General features: G+C 41.9%; 1 protein-coding gene across 1 annotated transcript in view; it reads left to right on the top strand.

Annotated features, from left to right (window-relative positions):
* GRIK4 (glutamate ionotropic receptor kainate type subunit 4) overlaps positions 1–23,806 on the top strand; it is a 457,202-nt gene that overhangs the window by 226,010 nt on the left and 207,386 nt on the right. The window contains exon 7 of the mRNA XM_036745295.1: positions 11,037–11,198. Within this exon, the coding sequence (XP_036601190.1) occupies positions 11,037–11,198 (162 nt within the window). The remainder of the gene's footprint in view (positions 1–11,036; positions 11,199–23,806) is intronic.

Genomic DNA, 23,806 nt, shown 5'->3' with positions numbered 1-23,806 from the left:
AGTAGCCCAAATGTGTCTCTTCATTCTTATGGGTTAAGACCTTGTAAATTTCAAGCATCCTCAAAAATTTAACTTGACAAACATTTATGAAGTACCTACTATGTACAAAGTACTAGATGTTAGGAATAAGGCAAAAAGAAAACAGTCCCTGCTCTCAAAGTTTTACTGGAAGGATATATGCCATATATGTAGAGAAGTCAATATGAGACTTTTAGAAGAGGGAGAAAGTAGTACCAACTACAGTAAGATAGAACAGGAAGTGATTTAAGAAGTAGAAGGCAGCATCTAATAGCTTATAAGGATAATAACTAACATTTATGTAGCACTGGATTCTCAAATTCTTAACTCAGTTGGTTTTGCTGTCCGTGGTGCTGAACATGACTGACTTCATTCCCTACTGACAGTGAGATATCTCAGTCCTAGGTCATGTATGTCTCTTCTGCTTAGGACAATAACCTCTCCTGCTCCTCAGAGAGTGTACAGAAGGCGGGTCCTTTTGATTTCACACAGGATTTTTGTTTTTGTTTTTGTCCCTGACTGATATCCTTGGTCCTTCTCCAAACCACAGTATCCCCACACCAAAACCTTGTATTTCTGCCAGTTCTTAGCCCCAGAATGGAAACAAGCCATTTATGATAGTGAGTCTTTGCAATCACTGCTTACATTTTTTGAGTTAGAGGCAGGTATGTGGTTTAGCAGATGGACCACTGGGCCTGGAGTCAAAAAGACTTGAGTTCAAATACAGCCTCAGACATTTACTAGTTCTGTGACCCTGGGCAAGTAAAAAACCTGTCTTAGTTAGTAACAGCAACTACCTCACAGAGTTGTTGTAAGAATCAAATAAGATAATATTTTTAAAGCACTTAGCACACTGCTTGTCACACAGTAGGCATTATACAAATGCTTATTCCTTTCTCTTTTCCCCTTGAATTAACTAATCCCTACTTCTTCCCCTGAATGATGAACAGCATGATGACTCATGGGAGATGCCTCAGTATCCTGATCAGAAATGAATTTCTGTTTGTAAAATAGATAATTGGAAATGTCACAGGCTTTAGGCAGTCTGAGACATTACACCACTTCAAACAAGCTAGATTCCTTCCCCCTTAGCTCCCATACTGATCTTACCAGATTGCTCTCATCCTATTACAAATGAAGCATTCCCTTGAGCTCCCATTTAACTCACTCTTCATTCCAGGATAACATTCCCTTTTATTTATTTACTTATTTTATTTATTTCTAGTGATCTGACTTCAATCTTAAGTTGCTTTTCCTCTGTGTAGGAGTGAAAGCACAAGAGCATCCATAAGATTGTCAGGACCGTTTTTTTTTCTTTCTGGAAATCCCAAAAGTATTGGGAGGGGTGAGGGAGGATGCCTCAGTGTTCACAAACAAGGAGAGGAAGTAAAGTACAACAGTTCTTAACACTGTACAGGAAATTATCAATTAACCAGATCCTAATTAACCAAAAAGCTTAATTAGACAGATTTTCTTCTTTTTTTCTTCCTCCTTCCCACCTTGCACTCTGCTTTTAAGAGAAAGAGGCAAGTGACAAAAAGCAAGGTGATGGCAGAGGTTTATTCCAAACAGCAACTTCTGAAGAATATCTAATGATCCATGTAGATACATCCTGATCTTCCAGTCTTTATCTACAGCAATGGGCACTTCAGTGTTTATAATGGAAAGAACATTGAATTTGACATCAGAAGACCTGGGTCTGAACCTTGACTCTCCTTCATTCTTGGTTAAACTGTCTGTGTACCCTTCAGCAAGTCACTTCCCATCTCATGGCCTCTATCTCATCATCTATAAAATAGCTAGATGCTCTCTATACTTCCAGTCCTAAATCCTATGATATTCACTGTGGTGTCTATGAGGTACGGCAAGACTGGCAATCATCATTCAATCTGTCCATCAACAAATATTTAGTGATCATCCACCATATGAAAGGCACTGTGTTAGGCACAGAAGGTGATAGGTGGTATGACATATGGTCTCTGTCTTCTAGGATGTTACAGTTTATTTGGGGAGGTAAAGTATTGCACATGAAAAAATTTAAATAACCAAGGAGAAGAAGAAATTAATGAATGAGTATTTAAGTACCTAATATATGCCAGGCACTGTGCTAGGCACTAGGGATACCAATAAAAATGTGAGCATTTCTGCCATCAAGGAGCTTTCATTCTACCAGTATATGACATTTAATCCCATGGTTAGATACCAAATAAATGTTTTAGACAAAAAGTGTTGCATGCTTAGAGAGGGTTTGCAATGAGAAGGGAGATGTTTTCCCAATACTAGTCCAGCCACCAGCTGTTGAGAGTCATTTACTCTGCTTCTGTGCATGACCAGCCCTGACTGTTCTGGTCATTGATAGCCCTTGTGGAGGCTGTGCAATCCCCAGAAAGGAGATATTTAAGAACAAAATCAACAACTCACATTAGTTCACACCTTCCTGGTTGACCTCCATGCTCTCCTGCTGAGCCACAGGAGAGATTGGACAGTAGTTGTGTGGGAACTGTGGAAGAGATGTGTGGGTTTTCTATGTATGTTTGCTTAGAACTTGTGACCTGCAGCTGCTCCTGGATGTCTGAGGTCAAATGCCAGAGACTTCTCTGTGGGTAGGTTGACTCAGCCTTTTTTTTGTACTGATGACCCACTTCCCCTGCCAAATGCACAGAGAATTCTCAATGGTGGTGCGAATGCATATAGTTCGGAGACTAATAGCTAGCTTTTTTCTCTCTCCTCTGAGCAAATAGTCATACACAGGAGCAGAAGAAACAGAAATCAACTATAAGGCAGGGTTTCCCGAAGGTCGGGGTGGTTAAATAGAGGAAAGAGTTCTTTTTATTATTATTATTTATTTATTTATTATTAAATATTTTTAGTTTTCAGCATTGATTTTCTTTTTTTCCATATTTTTCATATTTTAAAAAAATGTATTAATTTATTTAATATATTTAGTTTTCACCAATGATTTTCACAAGAGTTTCAATTACAAATTTTCTCCCCATTTCTACCCTCCTGCCCACTCCAAGATGGCATATATTCTGGTTGCCCCATTCCCCAGCCAGCCCTCCCTTCTGTCACCCCACTCCCCTCCCATCCCCTTTTCCCTTCCTTTCTTGTAGGGCAAGATAAATTTTTACGCCCCATTGCCTGTGTATCTTATTTCCTAGTTGCATGCAAAAACTTTGTTTTTTTTATTTTTGAACATCTGTTTTTAAAACTTTGAGTTCCAAATTCTCTCCCCTCTTCCCTTGTCACCCACCATCCCTAAGAAGGCAAGCAATTCAACATAGGCCACATGCATATCATTATGTAAAACCCTTCCACCATACTCATGTTGTGAAAGACTAACCATATTTTCCTCCTACCTATTCTATCCCCCTTAATTCAATTTTCTCCCTTGACCCCATCCCTTTTCGAAAATGTTTGCTTTTGATTACCTCCTCCCCCATCTGCCCTCCCTTCTATTGTCTCCCTTTTTTATCTTCTTCCTCCTTCTTTCCTGTGGGGTAAGATACCCAATTGAGTGTGTATGGTATTCCCTCCTCAGGTCAAATCAAATGAGAGCAAGATTCACTCATTCCCCCTCACCTGCCCCCTCTTCCCTTCCTACAGAACTGCTTTTTCTTGCCACTTTTACGTGAGATAATTTACCCCATTCTATCTCTCCCTTTCTCCCTCTCTCAATATATTCCTCTCTCATCCCTTAATTTTCTTTTATTTTTTTTAGATAACATCCCTTCATATTCAACTCACCCTGTGCTCTCTCTATATATATGCAAACACATATATATACACACACACACACACACACACACACACACACATGTATATTCCCTTCAGCTACCCTAATACTGAGGTCTCATGAATTATACACATCATCTTCCCAATGTAAACAAAACAGTTCAATTTTAGTAAGTCCCTTGTGATTTCTCTTTCTTTTTTACCTTTTCATGCTTCTCTTGATTCTTGTGTTTGAAAGTCAAATTTTCTATTCAGCTCTGGTCTTTTCACTGAGAAAGCTTGAAAGTCCTCTATTTTATTGAAAATCCATATTTTGCCTTGGAGCATGATGCTCAGTTTTGCTGGGTAGGTGATTCTTGGTTTTAATCCTAGCTCCATTGACCTCCGGAATAGTGTATTCCAAGCCCTTTGATCCCTTAATGTAGAAGCTGCTAGATCTTGTATTATCCTGATTGTGTTTCCACAATACTCAAATTGTTTCTTTCTGGCTGCTTGCAGTATTTTCTCTTTTATCTGGGAGTTCTGGAATTTGGTGACAATATTCCTAGGAGTTTTCTTTTTGGGATCTTGTTCAGGAGGCAATTGTGGGATTCTTAAAATTTCTACTTTACCCTTTGGCTCTAGAATATCAGGGCAGTTCTCCTCGATAATTTCTTGAAAGATGATATCTAGGCTCTTTTTTGGATCATGGCTTTCAGGTAGTCCAATAATTTTTAAATTATCTCTCCTGGATCTATTTTCCAGGTCAGCGGTTTTTCCAATGAGATATTTCACATTGTCTTCCATTTTTTCATTCCTTTGGTTCTGTTTTATAATATCTTGATTTCTCATGAAGTCACTAGCTTCCACTTGCTCCAATCTAATTTTTAAGGTAGTATTTTCTTCAGTGGTCTTTAGGACCTCCTTTTCCATTTGGCTAATTCTGCCCTTCAAGGCATTCTTCTCCTCATTGGCTTTTTGGAGCTCTTTTGCCATTTGAGTTAGTCTATTTTTAAGGTGTTCTTTTCTTCAGTATTTTTTGGGTCTCCTTTAGCAAGTCATTGACTTTTTTTCATGGTTTTCTCACATCACTCTCATTTCTATTCCCAATTTTTCCTCTGCTTCTCTAACTTGCTTTTCCAAAACCTTTTTGAGCTCTTCCATGGCCTGAGACCAGTTCGTGTTTTTCTTGGAGGCTTTTGATGTAGGCTCTTTGACTTTGTTGACTTCTTCTGGCTGTATGTTTTGGTCTTCCTTGTCACCAAAGAAAGATTCCAAAGTCTGAGTCTGAATCTGAGTTTGTTTTCAATGCCTGGCCATGTTCCCAGCCAACTACTTGACCCTTGAGTTTTTCGTCAGGGTACGACTGCTTGTGGAGTAGAGAGTACTTTGTCCCAAGCTTGAGGCACTGTGCTGTTGTTTTCCGAGCTATTTCTACACAGCAAGCTCTGCCACACCAGCACTCCTCCTCCCCCAAGAACCACCAACCCAGACCATGACTCAGATCTAAGCAGGCTCTGCACTCCTGCTCTGATCCACCACTTAATTCCTCCCACCATGTGGGCCTGGGGCAGGAAGCAACTGCACCTCTAGTTCTGTAGCTGCACTACCTCTGCTGCCCCCAGGGCAGTGGCTGAACCACAAACTCCTTTCACTCTGCCCCCACAGTTTTTTTTTCCCACTAACCTTCTCTGTTGTCTTTAGTGTTTGTGGGTTGAGAAGTCTGGTAACTGCCACAGCTCACTGATTCAGGGCACTAGGGCTGGTTCTGCCTGGCTCCCGATCTGGTTGGTCTGGTTGCAGCCCATGCTGGGCTCTGCTCTGCTCCGCTCCCAGCTTTGTGCGATAGACCTTACCCAGCAACCATCCTGGCTGTCCTGGTCTGGAGCCCTGCTTCCCTCTGCTATTTTGTGGGTTCTGCAGTTCTAGAATTTCTTCATAGCCATTTTTATAGGTGTTTGGAGGGTCCTGGGGGAGACCTTTAGGTAAGTTCCTATTTTCTAGCCACCATCTTGAGGAAAGAGTTCTTAATGGAAGTTGTGGAAAACTGGGTTTGAGTTCTGGCAATTTGGTGTATTATTTCAGGTCCCCAGAGTAATTTAGCACTTAAGACTAGAAACCCTTCCTAAAGGTCATCAAATGTGATCCCTCCATTTTACAGCTGAAAAAACTGAGGCCCGGAGAGTTTAAATGACTTTGCCTAAAGTCATGCAACTAATAATGACTAAGCTAGTATCCACATCTATTTGACCTTTGGCCTTTTAGAAGTTATTGGGTGTTAGGAGTTTCAAGCAAACATACCTTCAAATCCCCACCTCTCATACCCAGTTCCCACTGCCATCTTTCTTAAACTGTTCAGCAAAACTTTAGGCTTAAATTCCATCCTCACAGTCTTGCTCTAGGAGTTTTGTAGTACAATGGAAAGGGAACTAACTAGAGTCAGAGGACCTGGGTTCAAAATCCCATTCATGAAACTACAGATGTGACCTAGCGGATGTCACTTAACCTTGATAAACCTTGGTTTCTTCATCTGTAAAATGAAGAGTGTGGATTCTCTGAGGTCCCTTCCAGTTCTTCTAGTACTAGGATCCTATCAAGACTTACCTGTTAAACCATTTATTTAAGCTATGCTGTAAAGGCTAACCAGATAAATTACTAATTTAAGTCAGCTGTTTACTCATTCCTGCCGCCCCCCCCAAACCCCATGTGTTATTGCAAATCGATTGAGAAAAAAAGGAAATTTTCTTTGGGCCTAGTTTCCTTACTTTAAAAAAGTTAGGAGATTGGATTGGGCAATCTCTAAATTTTGTTAATTTCTAGTCATCTATGAGCCTAGCTTGGGGCAGCTAGGTGACACAGTGGATAGAGCATCAATTCTGGAGTCAGGAAGACCTGAGTTCAAATCCAGCCTCAGACATTAGCTATGTGACCCTGGGTAAGTCATTTAACTCTGTCTGCCTCAGTTTCCTCATGTATAAAATGAACTGGAGAAGGAAATGGCAAACCACTCCAGTATCTCTGCCAAGAAAACCCCAAATGGGGTCACAAAGAGTCGCAGCTGAAAAAACTGAACAACAACAAATGAGCCTAACTCAGAAGAAGAAGCAAATTGGGGTTTGAAGGAGTACAAGAGATATAATGACTGTAAGTTTGGTTTTAGACAGGTCACGTATGAGGTACTGGGGGAGGGGCAAGCAGGCGGAAATATACAGTGAGCAATTAGAAATGACAGTCTAGATATGTGGCCTTCTAGATCCTTTTGACTGAGTCCAAGTTTTATAGAAAAAATCCTTTTATTAAGGGGATTTGTTATATGAAGTTTGGATTCAGTCAAAAGGCTACTTTGAGGACCTAGAGGGCCACATGTGGTCTTGAGGCCTCAGATTTCCTGCTTCTGGTCTAGAGCTTCAGAGAGCTCTAGCCTGTGTCAGGGCTAAAGAGGGAGAAAAGGGAGTCAGAAATCATAGAATCATGATATAAAGGCTGTAGAGGAGGGTAGAGATGGGATCACCAAGGGGGAAAGTATATGGAGAAGGAAAATAAAAGGGTCAGTGACAAAGCCTTGAGAATCACCTACATGGGTGGGGGGGGCGCGGTGAGATGAGGAAAAATGAGTCAGCAAGGAGTAGAGTGGTGGTTATAATGGTAGAAGAAAAACCAAAATGGTACAATTTTAATAATTTGCCTCCCAGAAAGGAGAGGATAGCTAAAAGAAATAGAAGTTCACAGTGTCAAATGCTTCATACAGGTCAAGGAAGATGAGCACTAAATAGAGTCCTTTGTATTTGGGATGGGGGGAACATTTCTTGGTGAACTTTGAGAGAGTCATTTCAGTAGAGCCTGGAGTCAGAAGTCATCTTCCAAAGTGTTGAGGTGTATTCGACATGGTGGGAACTTAATTAATTCTATTTGACGAATTAATAAAGGGTAAGGAAGAGGAGGAGAGAGGGAGGGTAAAATAATTTTTTTTCCAGAAGTTTGGCAGTGAAAACAATGATATGGGGTAGTAAGCAAGGGAGTGGCAGAACTAATTGGGGATGGGGCTTCTTTAAGGGACACCTGAATATTTTGTAGGCATTAGGAAAGGAGCCATTGGAGAAGGAAAAACTAAAGATGCAGAAGAGAGAAGGGATGATCGATGGAATAAAGGCCCATAGGGGTCGATGAGATCAAGGGAACAGATGGAGGAGAGAACAGATGAAAATGTAGTGAACCTTTGAAGTGTGGATGAGAGAAGCTGATGAATTGGCCTCAGTTTCAGTAAAGTATGTGAGGTCATATGTTAAAATCAAGACAGAGGGCAGGGTTGGACTTATCAAAGAATCATAACTCTAACACAGAAAGGGACCTCAGAGATCTAGTCCAGTTCCTTTTTTTACAGATGAGGAAACTGAGGCCCAGAGACATGAAATTACTTTCTGTGATCACACATCTAGTAAAAGTCAAAAGTGAGATTTGAACTCAGATCCATTTTGTTTAGAGACATAGGTTTTTCCACTGCACCACAGTTCCTCTGGCAAGATTTTGAACAGTTGTCCGGGGGAGCTCAGTTAGGGAGTGGAGAAACAATGAATTAAAAAGCATAACCCAGGAGGGAGGAACAACCAGCTGAAATTAAATGTCATGAATTTGTAACAGATTAAGTCACCATTCTGTAGATTGTCCAGTAAGGCCTGACAGTATGAGAATAAGGACAGTAGCCAAGTTTATCCAGGGCTGGGGATTGGCAAGGTAAAAATGATGGAGGGACAATGAGGAAAGGGAAGAGTGACCTGGGATGATTCACTTCCAACCTTTACAGAAGATACAACCAGCTATAAATGCAACTTGGAAGCTGGAAATTTAGCTCAAAAGCTACAAATAAAGCTGGAGACCTGGAAAACTAGCTAGACAATCCTCTCCATAGAGCATCAAAAACAAGTAGTCATTAATAACAATAGCTAACATTTATATAACACTTTAAGGAATGAAAAGTGCTCTGTAGGGGCAGCTAGGTGGCGCAGCGAGTAGAGCACCAGCCCTGGAGTCAAGAGGACCTGAGTTCAGATCTGGCGTCAGACACTTGACACACTTACTAGTTGTGCGACCTTGGACAAGTCACTTAACCCCAATTGCCCTGCCTTCCCCCTCCAAAAAATGTGCTTTGTTATATGAGAGTCCGATTTGGTCCTCACAATAGCCATGTGAGGTGGGTTCTGTTATTGTCTCCATTTTACAAATGGGAAGACTGAGGCTTGTAGTGACTTATCATGCTAGTAAATGCTTAAGAAAGAAGTTAAATTCAAGTCTTGCTAATGCCACGTCAAACACCTGATCCACTGTGCCACCCAGCTGCCTCTAGTCTCTTCTTAAGGCTTCCAATCACAAGAAATTCCCGACCCCAGCAGCTTCTTCCACTTTTGGGCAGCTCTAATTGTGAGGAAGGTTTTTCTTTATGTTGAAGGAATCCAACCCCAGGGGGAGAAAGCATTTTCCACCCCAACTACATAAACCATTGTCAATCAGCCTTTGTAATTACCCAACAGGCAGAGCTGGCATTGCTTCCCCCCAACCCCCTCTCCCCTCCGCAGATGCGCTTTCTCTCATTAGCCATCTGCCCCCATTGTGCCCAATGACAGCCCACAGAGTATAAGCGGCTGCCCTGCTGGAGAGACAGGAGGATAATATCAGCCGTATGAAATCAATATATTCTCAGACAGCTCTGTCCGTGCTCCTCTAATGGGAATGTGGCTAGATTCAAGACCCAGGTAATCCTCTGCTAGACTCATCTGTGTCTGGGACCCACAGTTCCAGAGGAATCTTGTGATTCTACCTGGAGGAGTCTAATAAGGCATGGTTCCAGGAAGTAGTGGGGAGTGAGTGGAAGGGGTGCTGCTGATTGGCAACACGGGTTGCTCGAGGGAGGCTGCTCTTCCAACCAGGGATGCCAGGAAGGCCATGGGGGAGGTGGGAAAGAAGAGAAAGAGTGGACTTCGAGGAAAATGATGGCTCTGCCTGGCAAGGGAGGGAGACTAAGACACTGACCCTCTGTCAAGTCAGCCTGACCCACTGGTATGTCAATCCCTCGGTCCCTCTGACATTGCAATCTACTATCTGGTGACCCTAAACAAGTCAGTTAACCACTCTCTGCCTCAGTTTCCTCTGTTGGAGGGATTGGAAGGGATGTACTAAATTGGAGGAATGTACTAAAATGGTCGTGGGGTGGCCCATGGTTACACAACTGAGATTAATTCTTAATTCCTAAAATTTCTTCCAGCTCTAAATCTCAGACTCTTTGAGCATCCAGGGGATACAGAGCTGTATACTGGGAACTAAGAATCCTTGCAGATGCAGCTGCTGACCCCTCTCTGAACCATGCTCCACAAAACTGCCAGAATTTATATTCCTAAAACACAGATGTGACCACAGATCTCCCCTACTCAAGAACCTTCAGTGGCTCCCTAAAATATAAACTCTGGCATTTAATGCCCTTGACAATCAGACTCCAAGCTATCTTTTCAGGCAGATGGCATATACTTCCCTTTACATACTTTATGTACCAGCCAGATTGGCCTACCTGATGCTCATATAGCCTTTGCACTCTTCCTGGAATACTCTTCCTTTGAAACTCCACCCCTTGGAAATTTAAGCTCCCATCATAGTTCAGCTTAAGATTAAGACATATCATTAGATTTTCCTAGTTGTTAAAACATCACCTTCCCCTCATTACTTTGTATTTATTACACACACACACACACACACACACACACACACACACACACACACACACGTGTGTGTGTGTGTGTGTGTAGTATCCCACCAGTATTAGTAGAATGTAAGCCCCTTGAGGGCAGAGACTGTTTTTACACTATTATCCTAACACCTAGTATAGTACCTAGCACACAGTAGGCACTTAATAAAAGCTTATTGAATTGAAATGCCATGTCTTTGGGCAGTTTCTTTAAGAGTTATGCTCTCATGTCTGTTCCTGCTTTGTGACCAAAGGTCCAAATGGGCTGGCCAGGACTCTAAGTCTGCCCCAGATTAATATTCTTCTCTGTAGAAAGGTACCAGCCCCACCTGGAAATGAAGCCTATAACCTCACTAACAACATCTTGACCTCCTAAACCCAGACTAGTGGTTAGGGACTGAGAAAAGAAGTCACTGCAGATTTGAGGATGGGGGTAGTTGCAAGGATGCACCTGCTCTTCAACTTTTGTGCTGTTCCCTACACGGGTCTTCAAATGTCCCCTGGGGAAGTTTAGTATTGTGTTTCCTTTACCCCCTAACTCTGCTTTCTGTTTCTAATTGCCTGTGCATTCCAGGAGTTCTCTCTCCAGCGAATGGACAGCCTTCTGGATGACCGGGTCAACATCTTGGGATTTTCTATTTTCAACCAATCCCATGCTTTCTTCCAAGAGTTTGTACAGAGCCTCAACCAGTCATGGCAGGAGAATTGTGACCACGTGCCCTTCACTGGGCCTGCAGTAAGTACAATGGCCTTGAGTCCCTAGTGGACCATTTGTACACCCTATCCCTTGCTAGACAGCCAAATCAAGGAACGTCTTTATGGGTGATACACTTCTAAATCATGCTGACTTCCCAGGTGTGTCCCAGAAAGCTGGGGTTTCCTCACAGCCCCAATTCTACTTGTTTCTACCCATCCACTAAGGATGCTCCCATCCAGGGGCTTTAGGACCTTTCCCAATACTCATCGAGTCTTGTTCCTTCCATCAACCCTCCAAAATAAGAGCCTGTTTTGACATGCCTAAGGAACAAGTTGTCTGAGCTGCCCAAACTGATTCCCTCAAGCTTCAGTTGTTCCTCACCCCATGAGAATATCTTTAACTCCAATTAATGGAGAATTTTACGGTTTGGAAGCTATTTTCCTCACAACTGTGCAGTGAAGTAGCTGGTGTAGACATTATCATCTCTATTTTACAGATGGCAGAACTGAGACTCAAAGAGGTCAGATAACTTTGCCTTAGTTAAGTAGCAGAGCTCAATTTGGCTCACCGTGCATCTAGTATTATAGAGTATAAAACTCTGTGCCTGTTTCTCCTCCCTGTCTTCTTTAGCATTGTTGGTGACTTAGGAATTCCATCCTTCATCTCTACCCATCCTTCCGCTCCTAATCCTACAAATAGAGGCATCTATAAGTATGCCATGGAAAGATAATTTGGGAACCTGGGGCTAGAGAACAGTAGGAACAGACAAGGAGACAGCTGTGAGGGTAGAATTGAGGAGGGATTAGCATCATTATTTGGGATTTTTATCCTGTCATTCAGAAATACTCGGAAGTCCCCTAAAGCCAAGGGTGTGCTGGAGCCAGCTTGAACTAGCTTTCTGATTGTTAAATTTTCACTGTGAGCATTTACACCTTGGAAATCCGGCAGATGCTACAAATCAAGGATTGATTTATTGTTTTGGTGATTGCCCAGGCTTAAGAAAGTGACAGCGAAAATGTTAATAATGCATCTTAAATGCAAAAGAGTGTCCTGCATACATTTCTGCCCCCAGAAAACAGGTTGTTAAACACTTACTAGCACTCCCCTGCCCAGAGCTCAGAACCAGATGATTAAGTGAAAATTTCGAGATCAGTTTGCATTCTCATGCCCTGGCTTGGGATCCTAGAAGATTGGATCTGGAAGGGAACCTAGAGACCATATGATCCAACTCCTGAATTGAATGGATGAGGAATGAGGAAGAAGAAGGGGAATGTCTTTTCCAAGGTCACACAAGCTAGTTAGTGGTAGAGCTATGCCTAGAACCCAGGTCTCCTGACTTCCAGGTCAGAGGACTTTCCATTATATCAAGCTTCCACCTGCGCACCTGTGGCTCCCAGAACTCCTCTCCTCCTATGAACTTTCCCTCTTTCTTTAAATCCCCTTATCCCTGACATCCTACAGACCTATTCCTTTGTGGCCATTCAGATGTAGGTGAATGTTTTCCCTCTTTCATGTCTTCCTTTCCCAATGTCTGTGTAATGAATGGCAAGCCCCCTCAGGGTGAAGGTCTGGGTTTGCCTCTGGGTCTGTGCTACTGTGCCAGGTCCAGGGTCAGGCAGAATCTGATACTCAGTAGTTAGTGTTCTTTGTTTTGGTTCAATCAGAGTAATTGTGAGAAGTGAGATTAAGGGACTTTAATTAAGGAGGATGGGTTGGAGAGGATATTCTTCGTTAAAAGGAGATGACTTTCATTGTTATTGGCTAAAGGAATGGGAAGAGGGAGAAAGGGCCCAGGAAATAAAGTAGTCAGGCAGCAGAACCAGTGACCATGCTAAGCGGTGGAATCTTCTTCAGTAGGATTAGGCAATAGGTAACATAGACAACAGGCAGCTAGGTGTCAGGTTTTCAGTCTTCTCTGACTCTTGGTGACCCCATTTGGAGTTTTCTTGACAAAGATACTGGAGTGATCTGCCATTTCCTTCTCCAGCTCATTTTACAGATGAGGAAACTGAGGCAAATGGGGCTAAGTGACTTGCCCAAGGTCACATAGCTGGTAAGTATCTGAGGCCAGCTTTGAACTTAGAAAGATGAGTCTTCCTGACCCCAGACTTGGCGCTCTATCCACTGTGTCACCTAGCTCCAACTATTTTCTTGACATAAGCTTAAAGATGCCTCTTTACTCCTCCCACCTCTGATCCTGGTTCTGCCTTCTGGGGCCAAACCAAACAAGTCTAGTTCCTCTTCCCCAAGAAAGCCCTTCAAACACTTGAAGTCAGCAATGCTATTCCCCCTGAGGGGCTAAACAACTCCATTTCCTTCCATAGATCCCCATATGTCATTGCCTCAAGGCCATTCTGGTTGCACTCCTCTTGTTGCTCTCCAGTTTATTAATTTTTTCCCCTAAACAATGTCTCCAAAATAGAACAGAGCATTCCCGATGTGTTCTGACCAGGGCAGAGCATAAAAGACGCTCACCTCCTTATTCCCAGAAGCTGTCCCTCTCTTAGTGCAGCCCAAGTTCACATTAGGTTTTTTGGGCTGTCATATCACACTGTTGGCCCATATAGACCTTGCCATACACCAAAACCCCAAAATCATTTTTTCAAACAAAAAGCCATCTATGCATACTTTCCACAAGCTATTATACTTGGGAGAATGAGTTTTAAAGCCTGATTTATGATTTTATATTCATCCCTATTGAATTCCGCATTATTTAGCCTTAGCACAACGTTCTCCCCCATTAAGATCTCTTTGGATGCCGCGTCATCCAATGTCCCCCAGCTTTGGGTCACCAAAAAAATATGACAAAGATAATTTCTATGCCTTTATTCAAGGAATAAAATGTTAAGCAGCCCAGGATCCATCCCAGAGCTCTAGAGCGTATTCCTGTAGACCTCCTGCCAAGCAGGCGTCAAACTATTAACTATTCTTTGAGCCCAGCCATTCAGCCAATTCTGAATTCTTCTAATTGTACTATTAGGTAGCCCACATCTTTCCATCTTTTCTGCAAGAATAGCATGAAAGGCTTTGTTCAAAGACTTTAACTAAAGTCTTGGCAAATTATATCAACCTCATTACCCTGACTTACAAATTTAGTAATCCTGCCAAAAGAGGAAATAAGGTTAGTCTGGCATAACCTGTTCTTGATTAAGCCACACTGACTTAATTGTGATCACCATTTACATTTAAAGATAGTCACTAACCACCTCTTTAATAATGAGTGCTCAAATTTGTGCAAGAATCAAAGTTAAGTTCACTGGTCCATAGTTTGCAGACTGTTTTTTTCCCTTTGAGGGACATCCCAACTAATCCTGTGGGATTAATCAGACCTGTTCTGGTTGCAGGTCTGCTAATCAACCAAAAGGTAGTTGTTGAATATCTGGTATGTACAAAGACCCTATACTTAGTGCTGTAGGGTATAAATAAAAAGACATATAACACCCAGCCCCTGTTCCTAGGGGCCTTAGGGTCTTGTCACAAAGGTAAAATGAGAGGGTTGTACAGGATGGTCACTGAGATCCTTTGCAGATGTAACATTCCTTTGCTCTATAACTCAATAAGACACACACATAACAACACAAAGCAATCCCTACCAGGTGTTGAAAGAGTAGAGAAATAAGTTCTCAATGACGTCACAGAAGGGAAGAATGAAACTCTTGGGCCACTGTGGGCTGGAATAGCCAAAGAAGGCATCTTGGAAGGCAAGTCATGTGATCTGGACCTTGAAGGATGAGTATGTTCTGATAAGTGGAGAAGATAGGAAAGGGCATTGAAGGTAGGCAGAATGTTGTAAGCAACGATGCTAAGGTAGACAAGCCTAATCCTGGTTTCCTTTGGGTGCAGACAGATTTCAATTCAATTTCAAAGAATACTAACCCTCCCTCACTTGAATCCAATTCACTTGCATGTCATGGCCTCACCTCCATGATGTCAAGGTCCTCTTTGAGAACGAAGGACAAACAACAAAAACAACAGCTAGGTCTTAGGAGAGAGACATTTTTCCCTCATGGAACTTAGAGTCTATTAAAGGAATAAGACACAAATACATATCATTGAAATGTAGAATAAAGCACATAAAAATGTACAAAAGAAATTGCTATGTTACACTTAGGGAGAAGTGTATTAGTAACTGGGGGAAGTCTTCATGAGAGTGGTAGCATTTGAGTTAGGTTTTAACTAAGGGAGAGGAATTCAACAGGTAAAAAGGTTAAGACAACACCTTTCAGGTATAGGGGAAAATTATGAAGTTAGGCTGTTGAAGGGTGTGTTCAGGAAGTGGAGAATAGTCCAGTTTGGCTGAAGGGCATACTATGATATAGGGTGATGACATGTGGAGGGCCACTGGCAATTAGGAAGCAGGAAGGAGCCACTGGTAAGGGAGAGGGCAAAGAAGCATGAGAGAAAGAGTATGATTGCTAGAGGAGGATTGAAGGGAATGGGATTATGGGCTGAGAAAGAGGGACTCGTTTTAACAGTGACTAGCCCTTCCTTTTCCTCTGTGACTGGAGAAAAGTGAGATAACTTTGCCATGAAATTTTAAAGGAAGGAGGAGGAGAAGATGAGAGGATCTTCTTTCAAATGACCTCAATCTTCTCAATGAAGTAGTTTAAGTCATTTGATATAAATTTGAAGACTGGCAGTTCAGTAGGGACAGTGAACAGAGAGAAAAAGGTTTGGAATAGTTGTTGTGGGGAATAATGGGGAGTCAATAAAAGAAAGGATGTTAAGCATCAATCAGAACTCAGTTTAGTTATGCACCATGAATCTATAGCAGGCAAAATCAGCTCAATTTCGTGACTTCCTCCAGTGATGTTTAGTAGCGGCCTGGGATAAGGATCATAGAAATAATACTAATACTAGCTAATGTTTGTAACCCACCCGAGCCTATTGCCAGTATGACCTTGTGCAACTCACTTAATTCCTCAGTTTGCTTATGTGTAAAATGAGAAGGTTGACTCCACATTCCCTTTTAATTCTAGATCTATGATCCTGTATAGTGCTTTAAGGTTTCCAAAGTGCTTTATACATATTATCTCATTTATGAGAAGCAATGAATACTGTGAATACAAAGAAACATGCAAGATTTATATGAACCAACGCAAAATGAAATAAGCAAAACCAGGACAACAACAAAGCAATCAAAATTCAATGCTGCAAAATTGTAATGACTAAGTTTTGGCCCCAATGAATCAATATTAAAAGGTACCCCCTCCTTTGCGGGGCGGGTGGGGTGGGGGACTCTGAGTATGGACATTATCGTATCAGTGGGTTGGACTATATAACTTCTTAGGTCCCTTCTATCTATAAATATGTAATCCTATAGTGTGTTGGTTGTAGTAGAATGCGTGCAGGGATAAGGATCTGTAGGTGAGGAATGGTAGAAGGTTAGAAGGAATTCTAGAGTGGTGGCTTATAAAATAATAAAGTGCTAGAATGTGGCTTCAAGCTTGGGCATGGAGGCAATTGAAGACAAAGAATAGAGATGGACTGGGACAATGGGGTAGATCAAGTAATCAAAGATCACAGTAATGGTAAAGAACAAGTTTCATCTGAATGGAAGAGGAGGAAGGATAGGAGGCTATGTTTTCTCCAAGGCTTAGAAATGCAGCTCTGCTAACCATTTTTTAAATGAGCTATTTATTCGAGGATGTCCTGTCAGCCATAAGCATCCAAAAGGAGCTAAGAAAGGATATCTGAAGCTAACAGCAATGTTCTGTAATCATCCCATAATCTAATCAGACCCAAAGGTTGAGTTGGTTGTGGTATACAAAGACACCAGGATATCTCAGAACTGTCTAAATATTGATAAAGATTTTTTCTTAACTCATTCCATGGACTGCTTGGAAGAAGGGAGCCTGAGCCAGGCATCTAATTCCAGGTCTGACATTGATTCTCACATTGGCTTTAGATATAAGTTCCCTTGATTCTATTGCCTATGAAATGAGTGCTAATTATATCCTTTGTCTAAAAGGCTGTGAAGGTTTTATAGTTTGATTTCCTATGTACGATATTGGGTATATTAGATATGAGACCAAAAAATGTCCAAGTCATTTCATTCAGAACACTTATATTTATAATCATACACTTGAAAAGGACCCAAATACAACCTCAAATGAGGAAACTGAAGCCCAGAGAAGTTAAAAATTAATTTCTCCAAAGTTATACTGCAAGTTAGTAGGAGGACCAAGACCAGAATTCAAGTCTCCTGTGTCCCAGGCCAGCATGCTTTCCCTTGGAACTTTTATTCCTACAGAATCCTTATGAAATGAGAAAGGGTGAGTTACTTCTGTTTTAAAATGAGGACATTGAGATGACATTAAGTCATATTTCCAAGTCCACGTGGCAAGGCAGTGACAGAGCCTGGGCTAGAATCACAATCTCCTGTTTCCCGGGTCCAAGGGGCTCTTTCACTTTGCCGTAGCCCTTCTTGGGAAGGAGAGAGGGTGGATACATATCTTGCCTTGGGAAAGTGAGAAGAAACAGTCGCAACAGCAATGACAACAGCCACAAGCCTCTCACTGAGCCTCTCGCTGTGGCAATGACCTTACTGAAGAGCAGCACGTCTCCCCACCTGCCTTGTTGTGTTCTGGAAGTCCTTTTATGTGACAGTGCTGCTAAAGAGCACAAAGAAAGACAGAACAGCCCCAATGGGGGAACGACCTTGAATTGCCTTCCTCTACCCTGCCTTCAGAAGAGAAAGCATCCCCTTGCTTGGAGGAGTTCTCCCACCCACCCATCTGCCTTCTTGCTTCTCCCTTCCTCTTCTCTCCCATTTTTTCCCTCTTTAAATATCCCCTTCTTTCCTATTCTCTTTTCTCTTCCCTTCATCTTTCCCTTTTCTTCTTTCATTCTCTTTTTTCTTTCTCTCATTCTCCCTTTTCTTCTTTCCTTCTCTCTCTTCCCCTTCTTTCTTCTATTTTATTCTTTCTTCTTTCCCTTTTTCCTTTCTTCCCTCTCCCTGTCTCCCTTTTCTTTTATGTTCCTTCCTCTTGCTCCTCTCTTCTTATTTTCTCTCCCTCCATCATTCCCTTCTCCTTATTTCTCTTTCTACATCATTCCTTTTTCCTTATTTTCTCCTTCTCCTTCTTTCTCCCTCCCTCTAATTTTCTCTCCCTCTCTCCATCTTCTCCTCTTTCCCTCTTCCCTGATCTCCACTGCACCAAGTTTACAGTGTAGCAGGTGGATCCCTATACAAACATAGGTGCTATCTTCTAAGAGGCAGGAGAGTTAGTGGCCAAGCTGAAACAAAACAACAGAAATGACTTGGCTCTGAGCATCATGTCACCCACTAGCTGTACCTGCCAGGCAGCTGCTGGCAAATGGCAAAAACTCAATGTTTCTGCATTGAAAGGGAAATGATGGGGGTACGGGTGAGAAAAAGTCCTGTGACTGACTAGAGGAGTAGAACCACTTGTTCACATGTCATTCTCATTAATCACGTTGCAAAGAAAGAAAATCGTGGAAAATCATTAAAATTACAGATGGCTAGATTAAGTAATTAGAATTTAGGCTAAAACAGATGTTCGTAATTAAGTGTTTATTTCATTGAATAAAATCCAGATTGTAAAGTCTATTTCACAGGATTTTAATGGTCCTCCACTCCTGGTATTATCTTTGGGGGCAAAGTTACAGTTGACAGCAGTTTGAGGTTAAAGCTTCACCCAGCCCCAAGAGGATACCGGCATCTCAGTTGGCTTGGAAAGTGGGTGGTGGAGGGTTGGGGGCCCAACTATGTTGCTATTTCAGGAAAAGACATCATCTCAAACACTTCTTCCAAATCACATGCAACGAAACTTAATTTATACAGTGTCTCTCATGCCGCTAAACAATTTACAAACAGATCAAAAGAAAATAACAATGAGGAACCAAAATGAAAATATAAAAATCTGAGAACCAGAGATTCCCTGCCAACTAATATTTCAGTGAGAAGAGAGAGGAAATGATTTTAAATGAGGGTTCAACCAGCTGAAAAAATTTATAATTTGAAGAGAAACCAAGACAAGAGGGGAAAACAGAGGGATGAGGAGACAGAAAGAAAGAAACAAAGAAAGAAAAAGCACGAATAAAAAAGACAAGGGAAAGAGGGGAGAGAGAGAAGGGGAGCAGATAGACTAGGGAGAGAATGGACTGGGGGAGAGGAGGAGAGACAGAGACAGAGAAACAGAAAGAGAGAGCGAGAGTGAAAGAGCAAGAGCGAGAGTGAGAGAGAGACAGAGGAACTGAGAGAGAGAGAGAGAGAGAGAGAGAGAGAGAGAGAGGGAGGGAGAGAGAGAGAGAGAGAGAGAGAGAGAGAGAGAGAGAGAGAGAGAGAGAGAGGGAGAGAGAGAGAGAGAGAGAGAGAAGAGAGAGAGAGAGAGAGGGAGAGGGAGAGGGAGAGAGGCAGAGGCCATACGGACTGTGAACTGAGAAATGTACAGTATGATGTGATTCAGCAGAGTTGCTTTCATCCTGACTGTAGCCCCAAATGCTTTCCAGAGCTAAATTAGTAAATAATAGCAGAGGGGAAAAGCAATTAGAAGAGCAAAAAGGATGTTTCAGGATGGAGATTTGAAAGTAGATGGGAAAACTTGATGAGGCAAAGAAATTAGAGACTCTTCTTCTAGCAGAGGTGAAATTGGGTGAGGGGAAGGGAGTTTGGGCAACAGGAAGATAAATAGAAGCAAAGACTAAGAATCAAGTTCAGAGAGGATTCATTGAGAAGTAGAGTCTGAGTCCTCAGAGGGGAATGGAAAGAACAACTCCTTGTCCTGCCTTTGTCCCCTTACCTTGCCCTGATGAGCCCAGTCCAAGCCATTCAGGGATCTCTTAACAGTGGGGCTGAAAGGAATGGGAAGAGTAACTGGAGTCTAGAAGAGCACTGGGGCCTTAGAGAAAAGAACCAAGTGGCTAAGGAAAGGTACCCAAGTCATAGAATATTACCACCTACTACACTAGATGCCTAATGCAAGAAGACAAGTGAAGGTTGATCGATGTCCTAGGAGAGTCTCTCCTCCAAGAAAGATCCTAGCGTCATAGGATTGTAGATTTAGAGCCCTAGGTAAAACCTCTTCATTTTTCCAGGTGATAAAACAGATGTCCAGAGAGGTTATTTGAATTTCCCAGGGTCATAGAACATGTAAGGTAGAGAAGTAGGATTCAAGCCCAAGTAATCTGTCTCCACATCTAGTGATTTTTCCCAAGTAAAAAGAGGAGACATGTACTTTTGGGGAATCCCCTCACCCACCAAGATCCCATTCTGTTATGAGAGAAAATAAAATAACAGAAATGGCAGATGAGTTCTAAGCATCTTGACCCCTTGTTCATAAGACATCGGTAGCCAAGAAAAGCTAATCCTGGGTGGAATTATGTGGTAGAAAGGACTGTGGAGCTTGGTGGTGGGAAGTAGGAAAAGATTTGGGGAGATTAACCTACAGGACCTCAAATGTGACCATCCTACATAGGGCTTCTTAGGGAGAAGGGTGGCCTTAATGAAAGGAGTGCTCAGATTGAGTGTCCTGGAGGAATTAATGGATCTATGATGCCAGAATTCCTGCCCCTTTTCTCTCTTTCCCTTAACCCTATCTTGTCCTCCATATGAATCTGATCAAGCCAGCTGGACATGTGGAAGAGAAAGGAACTAAAAGGGCTAAAAGGCCAAGCAATTTATCTGAACCCACCGGAGTGGAGTGGATTGCTCAAATAATTAATCATCTATCATCTTGTATGGACCTATGATTTCATCAGCGTAAGGAGCTATTGTTGAAGAACTTTCTCTACTAATGAAGTTCAGTATTTTCCAATTTATAATCTGGGGCTCTGACAAGCTAATTGGCTTGCTTAGGGTCACACAACCAATGTACATCAAGGTTGGATTTGAACACAGGCCTTTCTGAATCCAAAACCCACCCTTTCTATCGGTTGCACCAATAATAATTAGAGCTGATACTTCTATAGCACTTTAAGATTTACCAGGTATTTTACATAAATTACTTCATTTAATCTTTTTAACAATTCTTTGTGGTGGGTGCTATTATCATCCCCATTTCACAGATGAGGAAACTGAAGCTGACAAAGGCTAAGTGACTTGCTGAGCTAATAAGTGTTTGAGGTGGGATTTGAACTGAGGTCTGGCTAGGCTTCAAGTCACTTTGCCACTCTGCCTTTCCAAGGTCAAGAATTTCTCTCCCACTATACACAGCTAGAAAGGCTTGGAGCCTTTGAGCAACTATTTTTGATGAGACCAGTAAGGAGATGACAATTCACTAAGTTCTATTCCCCTCCCCCATCCAAATACTTACTGAGATTTAAAGCCTTGTTGTAGATATAGGGAAACCTAAAATGACAGATAATGGTCTCAAAATGGGCAACAAGGCATAACCGAAAGAGCACTGGGAGTCAAGCGATTTTAGTTCTGATCTTTGCCCCACCATTAATTAGGCAAATGATGTTGGCCAACTCACTTTGGATTTCAGTGTTTAGAACTGAAATAGACCTTCACTTCTATGCCCTCCTCATCTGGGAAATGAATGTGAGGGAAGAAGGGAAGAATGGGGGAGGTGGCCATCACTGATCCCTACAGTCCCTGGAAAGTCTAACATTAATTGTAAGAGTCTAAAAATAAACAGACCATTGAAAGTAGAGAGGAAGAAGGGATAGATATTAATTGAAAGTGTGTAGTGCAACAGCCAAGCCAAAGGAACTTATCAAGGATGTAAGAGAGGATTCCTGCACTTGCAGTGGGGTTGGACTAGATGATTGCTGAAGGTCACTTCCAAATCCAAGATTCTATGAAACCCTGGCTAAAAGAAGGAAGTCATTCTCATGGTGCTGTTGCAATAGCACTAAGAGAGAAAGAAAGAGGGGGGGGGGATGGATGGATAGATAGATAGATAGATAGATAGATAGATAGATAGATAGATAGATAGATAGATAGATACAGGGCGATCCTAAAGTCTGGACATATAGGCAAAAATGCATAGTTTCAAGAAATGAAATGAATGAAATTTTCAAAACATTTCATTTAATTGGAAAATTAACAAGTAACATCTTCAATATAATTTCCATCATTTGTGATGCAAAGGTTGGTGCGCTTTGCAAGATTCACGTGAACTCGATGCAATAACTCCACATTGCCAGCAATTTTATCACATTCACTCTGTGCATTCAATCAAGTGTGTTGCATCTGTGATTTTCATTGAATACACCTTCTCCTTTAGCATACCCCAGAAAAAGAAGTCAAGGGGGCTAAGGTCTGTTAATATCCAAATATTTCAAAATATGCATTTTTGCCTATGTGTCCATACTTTAGGGACACCCTGTAGATCAATAGATAGAGACAGACAGACAGACAGCATTTATTAAGGACTTCTTATATACCAAGCACTGTGCTATACATGGGGATACAATTATAAGCGAGTAAGACAGTCCCTGACTTCAAGAATCCTACATCCTAAAGGAGAAAGAGAACTTATAAAGGGAAGCTGGAGAGGGAAGGGAGTCCCCACTGGACAGCAGAGTGTGGGTATGGGTGGAGTCCGAAGTTGCCAGGGAAATGAGGATGATAACTGGAGTGCAGGCGGAGTTAAATTAAGCCAAAATGTATTACATGCCTATTGTGTGTAGGCCATTTGTGTACCTTTGGGGTGGGATACAAAGTTCAGATAAGGTGGAATCCTTGCCCTTATGAATCCTTCCCCTTACTGAACTTAGAAATGACTCTTCCAGAGGTGACTATAATGCACAATAATCCATGATAAGTACATTAGAAATTGTAAAACCAAGTGCTATATGATTCTTGAGAGGGAAGTCTGACACTGGGAAATAATGGAGGGCTTCTTGGAGAAGGTGACATTTGAGTTAGATATTAAATGATGAGTAGAAACTCAGAATTAAATCCTGAGTAACCTTGGTATGCTAAGCCAGCCACATTTTGATTCTTTTAAATCTTGCTGGTAGTCAAGTTGAGCAGACCATTAATAAAAGAGAGATATTTGCTCAGGGGAGAAAGGATTATGTAAAGCAGACACAGACAGATGTAGCAGCTTTGAGAAGCATCAAGTGAGAGAGTGAGAGAGCCCCATGTCAGATGAAGGGAGAACCAAAGATGCAAAAGGGCAAGGTAAAGGGATGGAGAGGAATAAGCTGAAATTGATGGATGGGAGAAGACGGCAGAGAAGCTTGAGGAGGCTAGCTGGCTGGCTCAACAGAGAAGACCAAAGAGTTTTACACAGAGCCCTGGCAGTAGAATTTAATTCACTGCAACAAGCATTCACCTGATGACATCTTAACCATCTTTAAAGCTCAGATTAAATGTTACCTTCTCCATGAAGCCCTTCCTATTCTCCCCATCAATATTGACCTTCTCCCTCATATCATCCAAAGACTTTTTAGGGCACCTATCGTGTATTATCTTGTATTCAAGTTCCATGTTTGCCATCTTATTCCTTTAGGAGACAGTGAGAAGCAGCATAGGCTGGGGGATAACGATCTTCCTCTGGAGTCAGGAAAACTTGATTTCAAAACCTGCTTCTAATCCATCCTGGCTGTGTTACCCTGGGCAAGTTACTTAATTTCTCAGTGTCCAGACAGCTCTCTAAGACAGTAAATTGCAGAGAAGGTGAAGGTCTGCATGGGTAGAGGAAGTTCCTCACCAAGACCTTTCTTAGCTG

The sequence above is a fragment of the Trichosurus vulpecula genome, chromosome 2, assembly GCF_011100635.1.
Source record: "Trichosurus vulpecula isolate mTriVul1 chromosome 2, mTriVul1.pri, whole genome shotgun sequence".
Classification (NCBI taxonomy): domain Eukaryota; kingdom Metazoa; phylum Chordata; class Mammalia; order Diprotodontia; family Phalangeridae; genus Trichosurus; species Trichosurus vulpecula.
This window is presented reverse-complemented; position numbering and strand designations above follow the sequence as displayed.